At 41.9% G+C, this 11,478-nt stretch overlaps 1 protein-coding gene across 2 annotated transcripts; it reads left to right on the top strand.

Moving 5' to 3' along the window:
* Positions 1 to 3,252: 3,252 nt before the first annotated feature.
* Positions 3,253 to 11,191, top strand: gatm (glycine amidinotransferase (L-arginine:glycine amidinotransferase)). Of its 2 annotated transcripts, none has more exons than XM_048969617.1 (9): positions 3,253 to 3,344; positions 6,222 to 6,440; positions 6,563 to 6,758; positions 6,967 to 7,157; positions 7,732 to 7,869; positions 8,277 to 8,441; positions 9,404 to 9,467; positions 9,649 to 9,765; positions 10,137 to 11,191. In XM_048969617.1, the coding sequence occupies exons 1-9, from the start codon at positions 3,306 to 3,308 to the stop codon at positions 10,250 to 10,252; spliced, it is 1,245 nt and encodes a 414-aa protein (XP_048825574.1). In that variant the 5' UTR covers positions 3,253 to 3,305; the 3' UTR covers positions 10,253 to 11,191. The 2 variants fall into 2 exon arrangements, with proteins under 2 accessions (XP_048825574.1, XP_048825573.1); XM_048969616.1 differs by lacking the exon at positions 3,253 to 3,344 and adding an exon at positions 5,345 to 5,481.
* The last annotated feature ends 287 nt before the right edge of the window (positions 11,192 to 11,478 follow it).

Below are 11,478 nucleotides of genomic sequence, written 5' to 3'. Positions count from 1 at the left end.
ACACAGTGAAGTCATTTTAAGTATCTTATAGTTATGCACTACCAAAACAGGTAGGGAACGGTTGCAACACTTTTTGCATCCCTCTCATTTACTCAGAGACTGTTTGGACTACACCAGCCAAATTTGTATACGATAAACTTACATCTGTCTGCTAATTACCCATAGTACTTGTAGTTAATTATATTTTACATATCATGCACAATATTGATTTGAACTGAAGAAGTCAGATGTTGCAACCGTCCCCAACACTGGAGATGGTTGCAACACATATAAGGGACGGTTGCAACATGTTAAACATATATTAAATTTCAATAATTAACCTTTGCTTTTTCTCTGAACTTGCATAGTACTGTGTAAAGCTACTATTATACAATAATATTAAAGTAGATTTTTATTCATATTGAAAGTTCTGTATTTTTATGTGACACAGGATTTTTTAAAAATGCATTTATTGTCCAAACTGGGATCTGCTTTAAAACACATCAAAAAAATATTGAATACAAAGTGAATTTAAAGTCACCTCAACAATTCTACTGGCTCTCAGGATAAATCTGAATTAAAAGAACTTAGGAGTCTGAGGAAGTCTTTGTGTGTAGCTGAAAGTGTTTCAAGTAAACAAGAAAGTCAGCATCTTGCATCCACCCAGATGTGTTGGCTGTCCCAATACAGCCAGGTGGGCCGTCCCGAACAAAATGAGATTTGTAATGCGCACGTGGGAAAATGAGTCCATGTTTGGTATGTAGTTACCAAGTGCATTGATTGCACAAGCTAGTGTGACATGTGTGCCTCTTTCTGCTGAGGTAGCTGCACCAACTTGCCTGTCACCTCGTCTTGCCACAACCCTGTCGGGAGTTTGAACAGTTGTTATCCCAGATTCATCCATGTTCCATATGTTTTGTGACTGAAACTTGTGCTTGTCCAAAAGCTGGCTTAAATTAAATTAAATTAAATTAAATTAAAAAAAATTGTTAACATTTGTTTCATTAAAACTGGTTGCCCTCGAAAGGCTTGTGGCTTGAGGACGTCTTATTGAGAGAGTTGGGTGCCGTTTTAAAAAACCATTAAACCAGTCAACACCAGCCATATAGGCCTCATTCCACTGCGAGGGAAAGTTGTACTTATACTGAGAGGTGAGTTGAAATGCAAGCCTACGAACCTGAAATAAAATGTTATAAAATGCAAATCGTTTTTATTATCTTTCACTTTTTACCGATATTACCCTAACCCTCTCTTACTCTCTTTATACATTTCTGGTAATTTCTCTTACCTCTTTAGGACTTAACCCATAATATGTCTGCTGCCCTTTGTCAATACTGCTTTAGACTCCTCTCTCGGTCTCCTGAGAACACTCTCCTGATGGTGCAGTACCCTGCAGGTGGTAACTTATCTGATCCCTCACTTGCAAGCTTCTCTCTTTTTCTTATGGAATCAAAATAAGGTGGTATGACAGATGGAAAAGTCCTTGGCGACTGCAATGACTGTCCTGCCCTCATTCCTAATTACGTTTGAAGCTTCTTCCAAAATTTTGAGGGGAACCCCTCTGTTAGTAACTCTCTTCCTCACTCTTGGCATACTGGAAAAAAAACAGAATATTATTTCTATTTTTAGATCCATAAACTACAGTTAAGCTGTATAGCAGTATACTTCGGACTTAAACTGAAAACGATTTGCTGATTCTGAACTAAAAATGTTAAAAAGCAATGATATGTAGTCTATTTCAATATGGCTGGTTGGCTTGGGGACGGTTGCAAAAAGTTGATGACCTGCCAGCCATGATGGAACACCGTGTGCTAGATATTCAGAGAGTCAGGGAAACATGCTAACAATGCTGTTTAAAAGTCAACACCACCATGATTTGAACTAGGCATGTTTTGATTAATTAAAATAAAAACTATGGACAGTAAGTCAAAGAAACAACTTGCAAAAAAAATTACTTTCATACCTTCAAAACAGTTATTTTTCAATAAATGCAGCAGATGATGAAACTGTATAGTTTCTCTCTGGTGGAGAGAGGGCCTAACTGAGCATGTGCAGCATGAGTATCGTCACTCTAGCATGTTTCTAATTGGAGAAACAAGACTTGTTGCAACCGTCCACAGTCCCCCCTAATCTGATTTACTTAAAATCTTGTATTGAATGAATGTGCGCATTACAAGATGTCTTCTAATATCTAAAGAATACAATTTTCAAAACACTACATTGTAATTAACTACACCATGTTGATTAGTGTTATTTTGAAGATGGATATTGTAATTGCGGGGCGGCATGGTGGTGCAGTGGTTAGCACTGTTGCCTCACACCTCTGGGACCCGGGTTCGAGTCTCCGCCTGGGTCACATGTGTGTGGAGTTTGCATGTTCTCCCCATGTCGTCGTGGGGTTTCCTCCGGGTACTCCGGTTTCCCCCCCACAGTCCAAAAACATGCTGAGGCTAATTGGACTTGCTAAATTGCCCGTAGGTGTGCATGTGTGAGTGACTGGTGTGTGAGTGTGCCCTGCGATGGGCTGGCCCCCCATCCTGGGTTGTTCCCTGCCTCATGCCCATTGCTTCTGGGATAGGCTCCGGACCCCCCACGACCCAGTAGGATAAGCGGTTTGGAAAATGGATGGATGGATGGATATTATAATAGCACTTTAAATAAAAAATATCACACGAGAATCCAGAGCAGGCCCCATTCCGTGGGGTGTAGATTTTTATTTTCTGGGGGGGGGGGGGGCTTAGGGGGTCAAACCTGGAAATTTACTATGTGGTTGGTTTGAGTTGTTTTTAAATTGCACTACTGAGGAATGCTATTGGTCAGGGTGACTGGGGGTTGTTGTGCTTACCTGCTGGTTGTTTGTGGAGTTTTGACTCCATTTTGTGTTGGGGGTCTAATCATGTTTAGAATTTAAAACAACCTGTTCTGTTAGGCCATGCTCGCCACATCTCTGCTGTGCGTTGTGCTGCCGTTCACCTTACATCTTAGAGTTGTCATATTTGATGGGGAATGCAGGTAGATGGCGCCATCTAGAGGGTCCAGTAGATTTCTCCCCGTATTTCTTATTTATTTTTTTGTTAGGTTTTGGTTTCTAATTACACATTTTTGGTGGCATTAACTGAATAGGAGAATAGAAAAAAAATGTCAAAAACAGCAACGTGGGGTGTTTATAGCAAATAGAATTAGCTGGAGTGAAGATTATGGACAGGCAGTGATTAGCCACCTACTGGAGGGCCAGGCGGTTGTACCTGGCAATACGCAGGCCCAGGTTGAGGGGTTTCATCGTCAACGAGAAGAGCTCTCGCGGTTGACCACCTTGCTGGTCCTGAATGTACCAGCTGGCACCAAAACTCAATGACAGGCTGAAGGTAATGACCGGCAAGACGCTGGGATCTACTGCCTGACGTCTCCATTCTAGGGATTTCTAGCTCAAACCAAAGATCTTATCTGGAGTTTAAAGAATACTCTTGACATTTCACCTACACCTCTTGACATTTCACCTACACCTCTTGACATTTTCCCGACAGCAGGTCAATTTTCTAAATTCTCAATGAGAAACGCGAAGATGACAAGTAGCAAAGACCTTAATTACAATGTCAGCATTCTTATTGATTAATACTACACAAAACATGAATCTCAATACCACTATGAATGGCAATGAACCAGTAGGTCCAAGCGTCGCCCCATGGAAGCATGTTATGCTCGATCTCCAGACCAGACCAATCCAATCACCCCCCCCCCCCCAGCAACCTGTTTACCCACAACAGTGGATTTGCCTCATCGACGGCTTTTCTTTTTCTTCTTCCTGTCTTGCCAAATGTAACATTTGATGCGTGGAAGGAGGATATAATTACGAATATGGCCGATGTTATCCGGTATAAAGCGACATTGTCGGAGTTTGAGTACTATCGAAAAAATCTTGGTAAAAATCCTACCTAACGAAATCCCAAAGTTCCTCACATGTTTAACGAGTTTAAATGCTTTTTTGATTAAACATTTGGGAAAATATTTTCGTATCTTGTGTTTTTGAAGCGCAAAATTCTGGTTTTAGTAGGTTTTTTTCCCGTCGGCGTATGTGATTTGAACGATACCATAGTCAAAAGAAATAAAAACAAATAACATATTTCTGCGATAGTTCGTTTGTTTAATCAATTCTGCAGGGGTAACTAGCCACAGTAGTTCCGTAACCTATTGCCTCAACCTTAAATAGAAACCGGAGATCAGAAGGTCGCAACAGTATCTAGCATATTTATGAAATTATTTAACAATTTTCTTAAAATAATTATGTCATGACACCGATTCTAGTTTTCCTCTGTTAAAGCCGAGCTCTGTAATCGCGGATTTGCATGCATAAATCCCCTCTGTTATCCAGATTATAACGGTTATTTAACCACTTACATAAAAAGGTTTTCGTCACGTACAGCCCCTGATATCTTAAATGGCAAAGTAGGTTGAGCTGAAAGGTAGAGTTTTATATCACGTTCTGCCACGTCGCTTAGTCGGATTTCTGTGAGGGGGCTGATATGCGTGACTTAAGGTTTTAAAAGCGGGCGATTCAAAGCTGGTTTTGGGCCAGCAGAGGGCCTGGTCTACATCATTTTCGTTAAGATTTCTGTTCAACCGCATGCATGTATACAGGCGCAGGCAAGTACAACATAAATCACCGCGATCACTGACAAAACTCACCTTGCCACCACATTTTTACTCAGACATGTTTCCGATGGAGAAGAAAATGATAATTGCCCACATTCTCTGATTATTACAATATATTCTTGACGGGATGGCGTTAACGCATGATTGCCCATTTTTGTCCAAATCCGTGTGTAAAACGCACGTGTAGGTATCGCGATAAGAATGTGGTGAACAAATTCGTTAATGACAGAAAATCTTTAGACTGGGGACCCGATAGCTACGCGTTTAGTAGAGAATAAACGACTTTTGTTTGGTAAAACTTAGCACGCAGATTTGAAAATTTTTAATCGATGGCCGCAGCTGCAGATTCCTCAAAATAACTCAGGCTGTATAGCAATCCATTCTAAAAGCACGGAATGAAAATTTAGTACGTTAAGGTATTTTTTTCAGTTAAAACGCATATTTTATACGTTGCATATACGCTTTCGCACTAAATATCAGTTTCTCCTTTTTGCATTTCAGTCACCCCATTTTGTTGCGCCACTTTTCCCCCCTTTTCTTAGACCCGGTGGGGGGGAGGACTGATAAGAATGTGCTGCCGAGACGTATCGTCTTTCGTGGTGAATTTTTAAAAGTCACGTTGGTTCATGACTCTTAATAGCGACCAATAGGCTACCAAGTGTCGCTGAGGTATAAATGGGTCCTGCAGCACCAAATCTCCAACACGGTCTCCGAGGTACTAAGTCTGAGCATCGCTTAGTCGCCAGAATCCCCATTTTCTTTTAAGTATCGGGCTCGACGACAATGCTGCGAGTAAGGTGTCTGAGAGGAGGTAGCAGGGGGGCTGAGGCAGCTCATCTTATTGGAACTATGGTTAGTATAAATTCATAATTATTTTCAATCATAAATAGCAAAATAAAATTCGTGCATTCTCTAAAGATGGCCTGCTACTCATCGACTTTTGTGTTTAGTATGCAAACATTTAATATAGCATTTAAACAGTTGTATAAATTGTCAACCGATTAAAAATCTGAACATTTTAGAAACCTTTTCTGCAAAGATTAACTTTCTTTCGATGGAAAAAAAATCGAATCATTCCAAGCAATGTTTTTTTTTCAACTTTTATTTTCTTGTTTAATATGTTTAAATGCACAAGTCATTTTCTCCATTAGTTTCTTGTACAACTATGAATGACAGAGCAGCTGTCTTTGGCACCTGGCCTGCCTGAACTTAATGACAGCCACGCCCGCGAAAACCTTGAAAGTTATCTACTGTACGGCTATAGATATCGAATTAAAGTAGTACTTGGCTGAAAATCAACAGGGTTTACCGTCAAAGGTTTGTTACCTCATTGAAACGCCAACAAAGGATTTAAACTCTTTAATATCTAATGAAATAGAAATAAATCGAACTAAACAGTACGTGTGCATCTTGACACGTACTCATCGTATAACATTTTATCTATGTTTTTTTTTTCTCGAGCTTAATTGCCGACAAAAATAAATTGGGCAGATAAAAACATTGTTAATTTGACTTTCATGTAATAAACCAATTAATTGGTTTAGGCTGCGGTGATCCGCTCCCTTGACGACGTGGCCCTAAACGCCCTCTAGGTCGGCCGAGCTGTCACTGGGTGGGTGCAGCGAGCATTCCGGAGCACCGCTAGCTCAGCCGCGGCGGTTCAGCCCGCAGCCGCCGAGGAGGACACCGTGTCCGATTCCGACCGTCTCGAGTGTCCCGTCTGCGCCTACAACGAATGGGACCCGCTGGAGGAAGTCATAGTTGGAAGAGCCGAGAATGCTCGCGTGCCTCCATTCACTGTGGAGGTCAAGGTACGTGATGCAAATTAGAAAGTGCACTTTCGAAATGTATTATTTTTTTGCGAATATCAATTTGTCTTCTAATTTTTTTCTGAGCATATTTAACATACTATCATTAACTTGAATTCTTACAGGCTAATACATATGAGAAGTACTGGCCCTTCTACCAAAAATATGGGGGGCAGACATTTCCTGAGGAACACTTAAAGAAGGCTGTGGCCGAGATTGAGGAAATGTGCAATATTTTGCGCCTGGAGGGGGTCACCGTGAGGAGACCAGAACCCATCGATTGGTCTTTTCAGTACACAACCCCCGATTTCACATCTACAGGTGGGCTTGGTCTGTCTGCTACCTATCCTGCAGGCTTTCTGGTGTGCCATTACTTATTAGTATGTGCAGGTTATTAGGCTTGGTGCTAAAGTTTTGTCCTCTGCAGTTCCCTTTGTCCTGTGGAAGATATTATCTAACTTTAGCCCCCCCTAAAAAAAATGCAAACCCCCAAATAAAGGAGAACTCTGACCATCTTCTCTTCCTCCAGGCATGTACGCTGCAATGCCCCGTGACATTCTTCTGGTCGTGGGGAATGAGATCATCGAAGCCCCGATGGCATGGAGGTCTCGCTTCTTCGAGTACAGGGCCTACCGCCCCCTCATGAAGGAATATTTTCAAAAAGGTGCTAAGTGGACCACGGCCCCAAAACCAACCATGGCTGATGAACTCTATGACCAGGTAAAAAATGTCTTTGAAGCAGCTTATCAATCAAGGACAGGAATGGGCGTGGAAATCCAAACTGCGATATCCTTATCCTTACACTTCGCAAACAGAACCCAAATGGAGGCATGTGAACCGCCACTGCTTATCAGGAAAAAGTGGCAAGTCAGCACTTTCTGGAATTGAGAAATGCAGCTCGATAAATTACCATAGGACATATCGGTTCATTAATTCCTGAACTTTTGAAGTATCGTCTAATTATCTCGCTGTGAAAGACGCAGGAAGATGTTTTGAGCTCAGGGTGTTGAAAATCGGAACGATCGATCGACTTTACTGAAGTTATTTTGCATCGTCGACAGTAGCTACCAGTAAGATAAGCATGAAAACGTAGACCGGCGTTTTTGATTTTTATGCTGCGGACATGGGCAGACTGCCGTACGGCATTCTGATACGGCAATACCGCCAACAAACAGAGGGGGTGCTAAAGCACTTCAGCAACCCTATTTCAAGCATTTCCACTGGTTCTGGGTCACTTCGTGCACCTTTAATTCTTGGTTGTGGTCTAAATGTTACCGGTGAATTGTGTCTACAGGATTACCCCATCCGAACTGTGGAGGACAGACACAAACTCGCTGCTCAGGGAAAGTTTGTCACCACGGAACATGAGCCCTGTTTCGACGCCGCCGACTTCATCCGGGCCGGGCGGGACATTTTCGTCCAGAGGAGTCAGGTGAGTTTCAAAGCCCAACCCCAGCGGCAGTATGGCATGCTTATCGTGAAAGGTGCTTCAGCGAGTGGCTGCTACTTTCACGATCCCCAGAATGTACCTGTCAGCAGGATTATTCAGCAGGAGATCAGAAGGGTTTGGCTGTTTTCAAGGGTGGGTCCAAGCAAATGCAGCCCAAAACTAAACAAAGACCTTGAAATACTACGGTCTGTTTATCATTATGTGGGACTGGTGATACTCTGGAAGGCCATATGTAGGTTAAAATGTGACCTAATCCTTCCGTAACACAACAGCAGATGCAGACACTTTGTAGCTGAAATAAAACAGTAGCATGGAGATAACTGAGTAATTTATTAAATTTATAAAGACAATTTGTAAATGCTCAGAGCTTCAGGATTTATTTTTTTAAGGTGACAAACTTCATGGGGATAGAGTGGATGCAGAGACATCTGGCTCCCACCTACAAGGTGCATATCATCTCTTTCACGGACCCCAACCCCATGCATATCGATGCCACTTTTAACATCATCGGGCCAGGCCTGGTACTGTCCAACCCGGATAGGCCCTGCCACCAGGTAACTGTCCTCTTTGTGTAATATACTAACTATGGTCATGGTAGCATTTGTGTATCATATTTTTTGTCAAGTTTATTTGGAAGCTGAGAAATTATTTTTGATGAATATTAATTTTTATTTTTAGACCCGAGCACCGGGGCGGCATGGTGGTGCAGTGGTTAGCACTGGGGGTGGCATGATGGTGCAGTGGTTAGCACTGGGGGCGGCATGGTGGTGCAGTGGTTAGCACTGGGGGCGGCATGGTGGTGCAGTGGTTAGCACTGGGGGCGGCATGGTGGTGCAGTGGTTAGCACTGGGGGCGGCATGATGGTGCAGTGGTTAGCACTGTTGCCTCACACCTCTGGGACCCGGGTTCGAGTCTCCGCCTGGGTCACATGTGTGTGGAGTTTGCATGCTCTCCTCATGTCATCGTGGGGTTTCCTCCGGGTACTCTGGTTTCCCCCAGAATCCGAAAACATGCTGAGGCTAATTGGAGTTGTTAAATATGCATGCACATGTGCATGTGTGAATGAATGGTGTGTGAGTGTGCCCTGTGATGGGCTGGCCTCCCATCCTAGGTTGTTCCCTGCCTCGTGCCCATTGCTTCCAGGATATGCTCTGGATCCCCCGCAACCCAGTAGGATAAGTGGTTTGGAAAATGGATGGATGGATGGATGGATGGACCTGATCACCAATATGTGGGATTATTGAAATAGGCCTATTTTAAATTAAACTTAAAATGCATCGTTATTACTTTTGTCCTCCCTAAAATAAAGTAGGTAAAGAATATACACCCGCAAGCTTTTAGTTACTGACGTAAATTATCCATAGACTCTGTTGAATAATCGTAGAACCTGTGGGTGGTCACAGAAAAAAATTCTTGCATTGCCCGTTATTACATGTCGTATGCTGCCATCTGCTGGAATAATGTTGTAAATCACTGACATCTCGCTGCTGCTTCTTCATTAATTGCCCGTTAACAGATAAAAATGTTTGAGAAGGCTGGTTGGAATGTGGTGAAACCTCCGACACCTTTGATTCCTGATGGTACGTACTGAATTGAGAAAACTAATCTGATACTGAAAATCTCATTCTGCTTCATGGCTGTTGGCGTTTTCCTGTAAGATCTTAAATTTGCCAGTTTTTTTTGTAGCGTGCGCAAATAATATTGATGAGCGAATTGAAAGAGATCAACTTAACCCTGCTCACATGTTACCTGTCATCTTAGATCATCCCCTGTGGATGTCCTCGAAATGGCTGTCAATGAACGTCTTGATGTTGGATGAAAAGCGTGTAATGGTTGACGCCAATGAGACGTCCATTCAGAAGATGTTTGAGCGTCTTGGTGAGTTGATGCAGACATTTGTATTTATACAGGTAGAGAGAGGATGTATCAGTCCAGTCTGCTGCGTTTGCGCTGCCGTTTCATGGAAATTTTTCCAAACGAAATACAACGCGTTTGGTCTCTGACGGCATTTGGAGAAGGCACTGACTTAGTGGACGACGATCTTAAAGACAAATAAAATATGGGCCAAGAAAATGACATCGTTATTTTTCAACAGGTTTCCTTCAGTATTTCTGTAGTCTGTGAACTTTACCTGAAAAACATATTTCATGTAGAACAACCAGCTGTCCAACACCTTTTAATGTCAGGAGAGCAGCGTTTAGCCCGGATTCCAGAACTTTCATGTCAATGAGTCTGATTGATTCTCGCAGGCATCGCACCCATCAAGGTGAACATTCGCCATGCTAATTCTCTGGGAGGAGGCTTCCATTGCTGGACCGCTGACGTGCGTCGCAGAGGCACCTTGCAGTCCTACTTCAGCTACTAGTCCTGCCCGGAAAAGCTTTCGCTGATCTTTTGCGTGTCTACGTGCCGGAAAACAGCGAGCTACAATTTTTATCTTTGCATGATTTATCAGTGCTGTAAGCATTCGCGCAAAAAAAGCTGCCCTTATCTTCCTCGAATCTCAGTTCAGTTCAGTTCATAACAACTAATAGTGCAAAATGCATCTTATCTGATCAGCTGCTATTAAACACATTAATAATTTACCCCTTGTTCATCAGCCAGACAACTGATAAGTAGGCAGGGTGTTTTGATAAACTAGGAGGATGGATTCAGACATTCTAACACACCTCCCACTGAACGTCACGTTTTCAAGACAGTCCCAACAACCGATCTTCATCATTTTCTTAAAGTTCTGTAAATGTTTAAAAATGACCAGATGTGTTAGTCTTAATTGTAGGTCATGATATAAAATTGACTTGTTTACTCAGGTATTTTATAAAATGTGTATTTATTTTGTTTGTTTGTTTTTTCATTGATATTGGGTTATGTATTATTTTGTCTCCCACAAATGAATATGTTATCATTTTCCTTCAGATCAATAATTATAGGGTCCATTTATATTATTTCAAGTCTGCAGCATATACCTATTGTTTGGGTCACATCTACAACACCGAGTCTTTGGCTCGTCTGGACTGCTGTTCTGCTTTCATAATATTTGCATGAAAAGAACATTTAATAAAACTATCAGTTGACATGAGTTCTCATGGACATACAATAAAGGATATACGGTATGTGTCTTTGCTGAGAATCCATATTGCTCGTCTGAAATTGTAGTCCTACAATTCATATATAGATTAAATAGGAGCCTAGCCGATCTGTTTTATGTGAAAACCGATTGTAAACAGAATATTTGTTTTGTTTTTGCTGCTAAACTTTGCATGCAAATCTGTCCTTGAAATTAAAATAAAGATGCATTACAATATTGTTGGTCACAATGCTGAGCTTTTGACCGTAAGGTATACTTGATAACTTTTTGCGTCGCTAATTGTCTTTTCAGGTCTGGCGTGATGCAAGCGTATTTTTAATGTGTTACGTCATCACCTCAAGCAGTAGCGCTCCTGCTGTCCGTCAATCAAATGATATCCAAGTCGTGAAACTTAAATACTTACTATAATGTGCGTCAATCTCGTCGATCACCAGTCGTTTGTTTGCCAGCCCAGATAAACGAGATTTTTTTGTGCAGATGTTCGTTTTGTTCAGATCTTGATT

Source organism: Brienomyrus brachyistius, chromosome 11 (assembly GCF_023856365.1).
Source record: "Brienomyrus brachyistius isolate T26 chromosome 11, BBRACH_0.4, whole genome shotgun sequence".
Classification (NCBI taxonomy): domain Eukaryota; kingdom Metazoa; phylum Chordata; class Actinopteri; order Osteoglossiformes; family Mormyridae; genus Brienomyrus; species Brienomyrus brachyistius.
Note: the sequence above shows the minus strand (reverse complement) of the source record. Positions and strands in the feature narration are given on the sequence as shown.

Bases quoted from the DNA above. Each gene is read 5' to 3' on its own strand.
- gatm (XM_048969616.1), top strand. From the start codon at position 5,413: ATGCTGCGAGTAAGGTGTCTGAGAGGAGGTAGCAGGGGGGCTGAGGCA. The intron at 6,759-6,966 runs GTGGGCTTGGTC...CTCTTCCTCCAG, and splicing joins CCCCGATTTCACATCTACAG to GCATGTACGCTGCAATGCCC. The intron at 8,442-9,403 runs GTAACTGTCCTC...GCCCGTTAACAG, and splicing joins CGGATAGGCCCTGCCACCAG to ATAAAAATGTTTGAGAAGGC.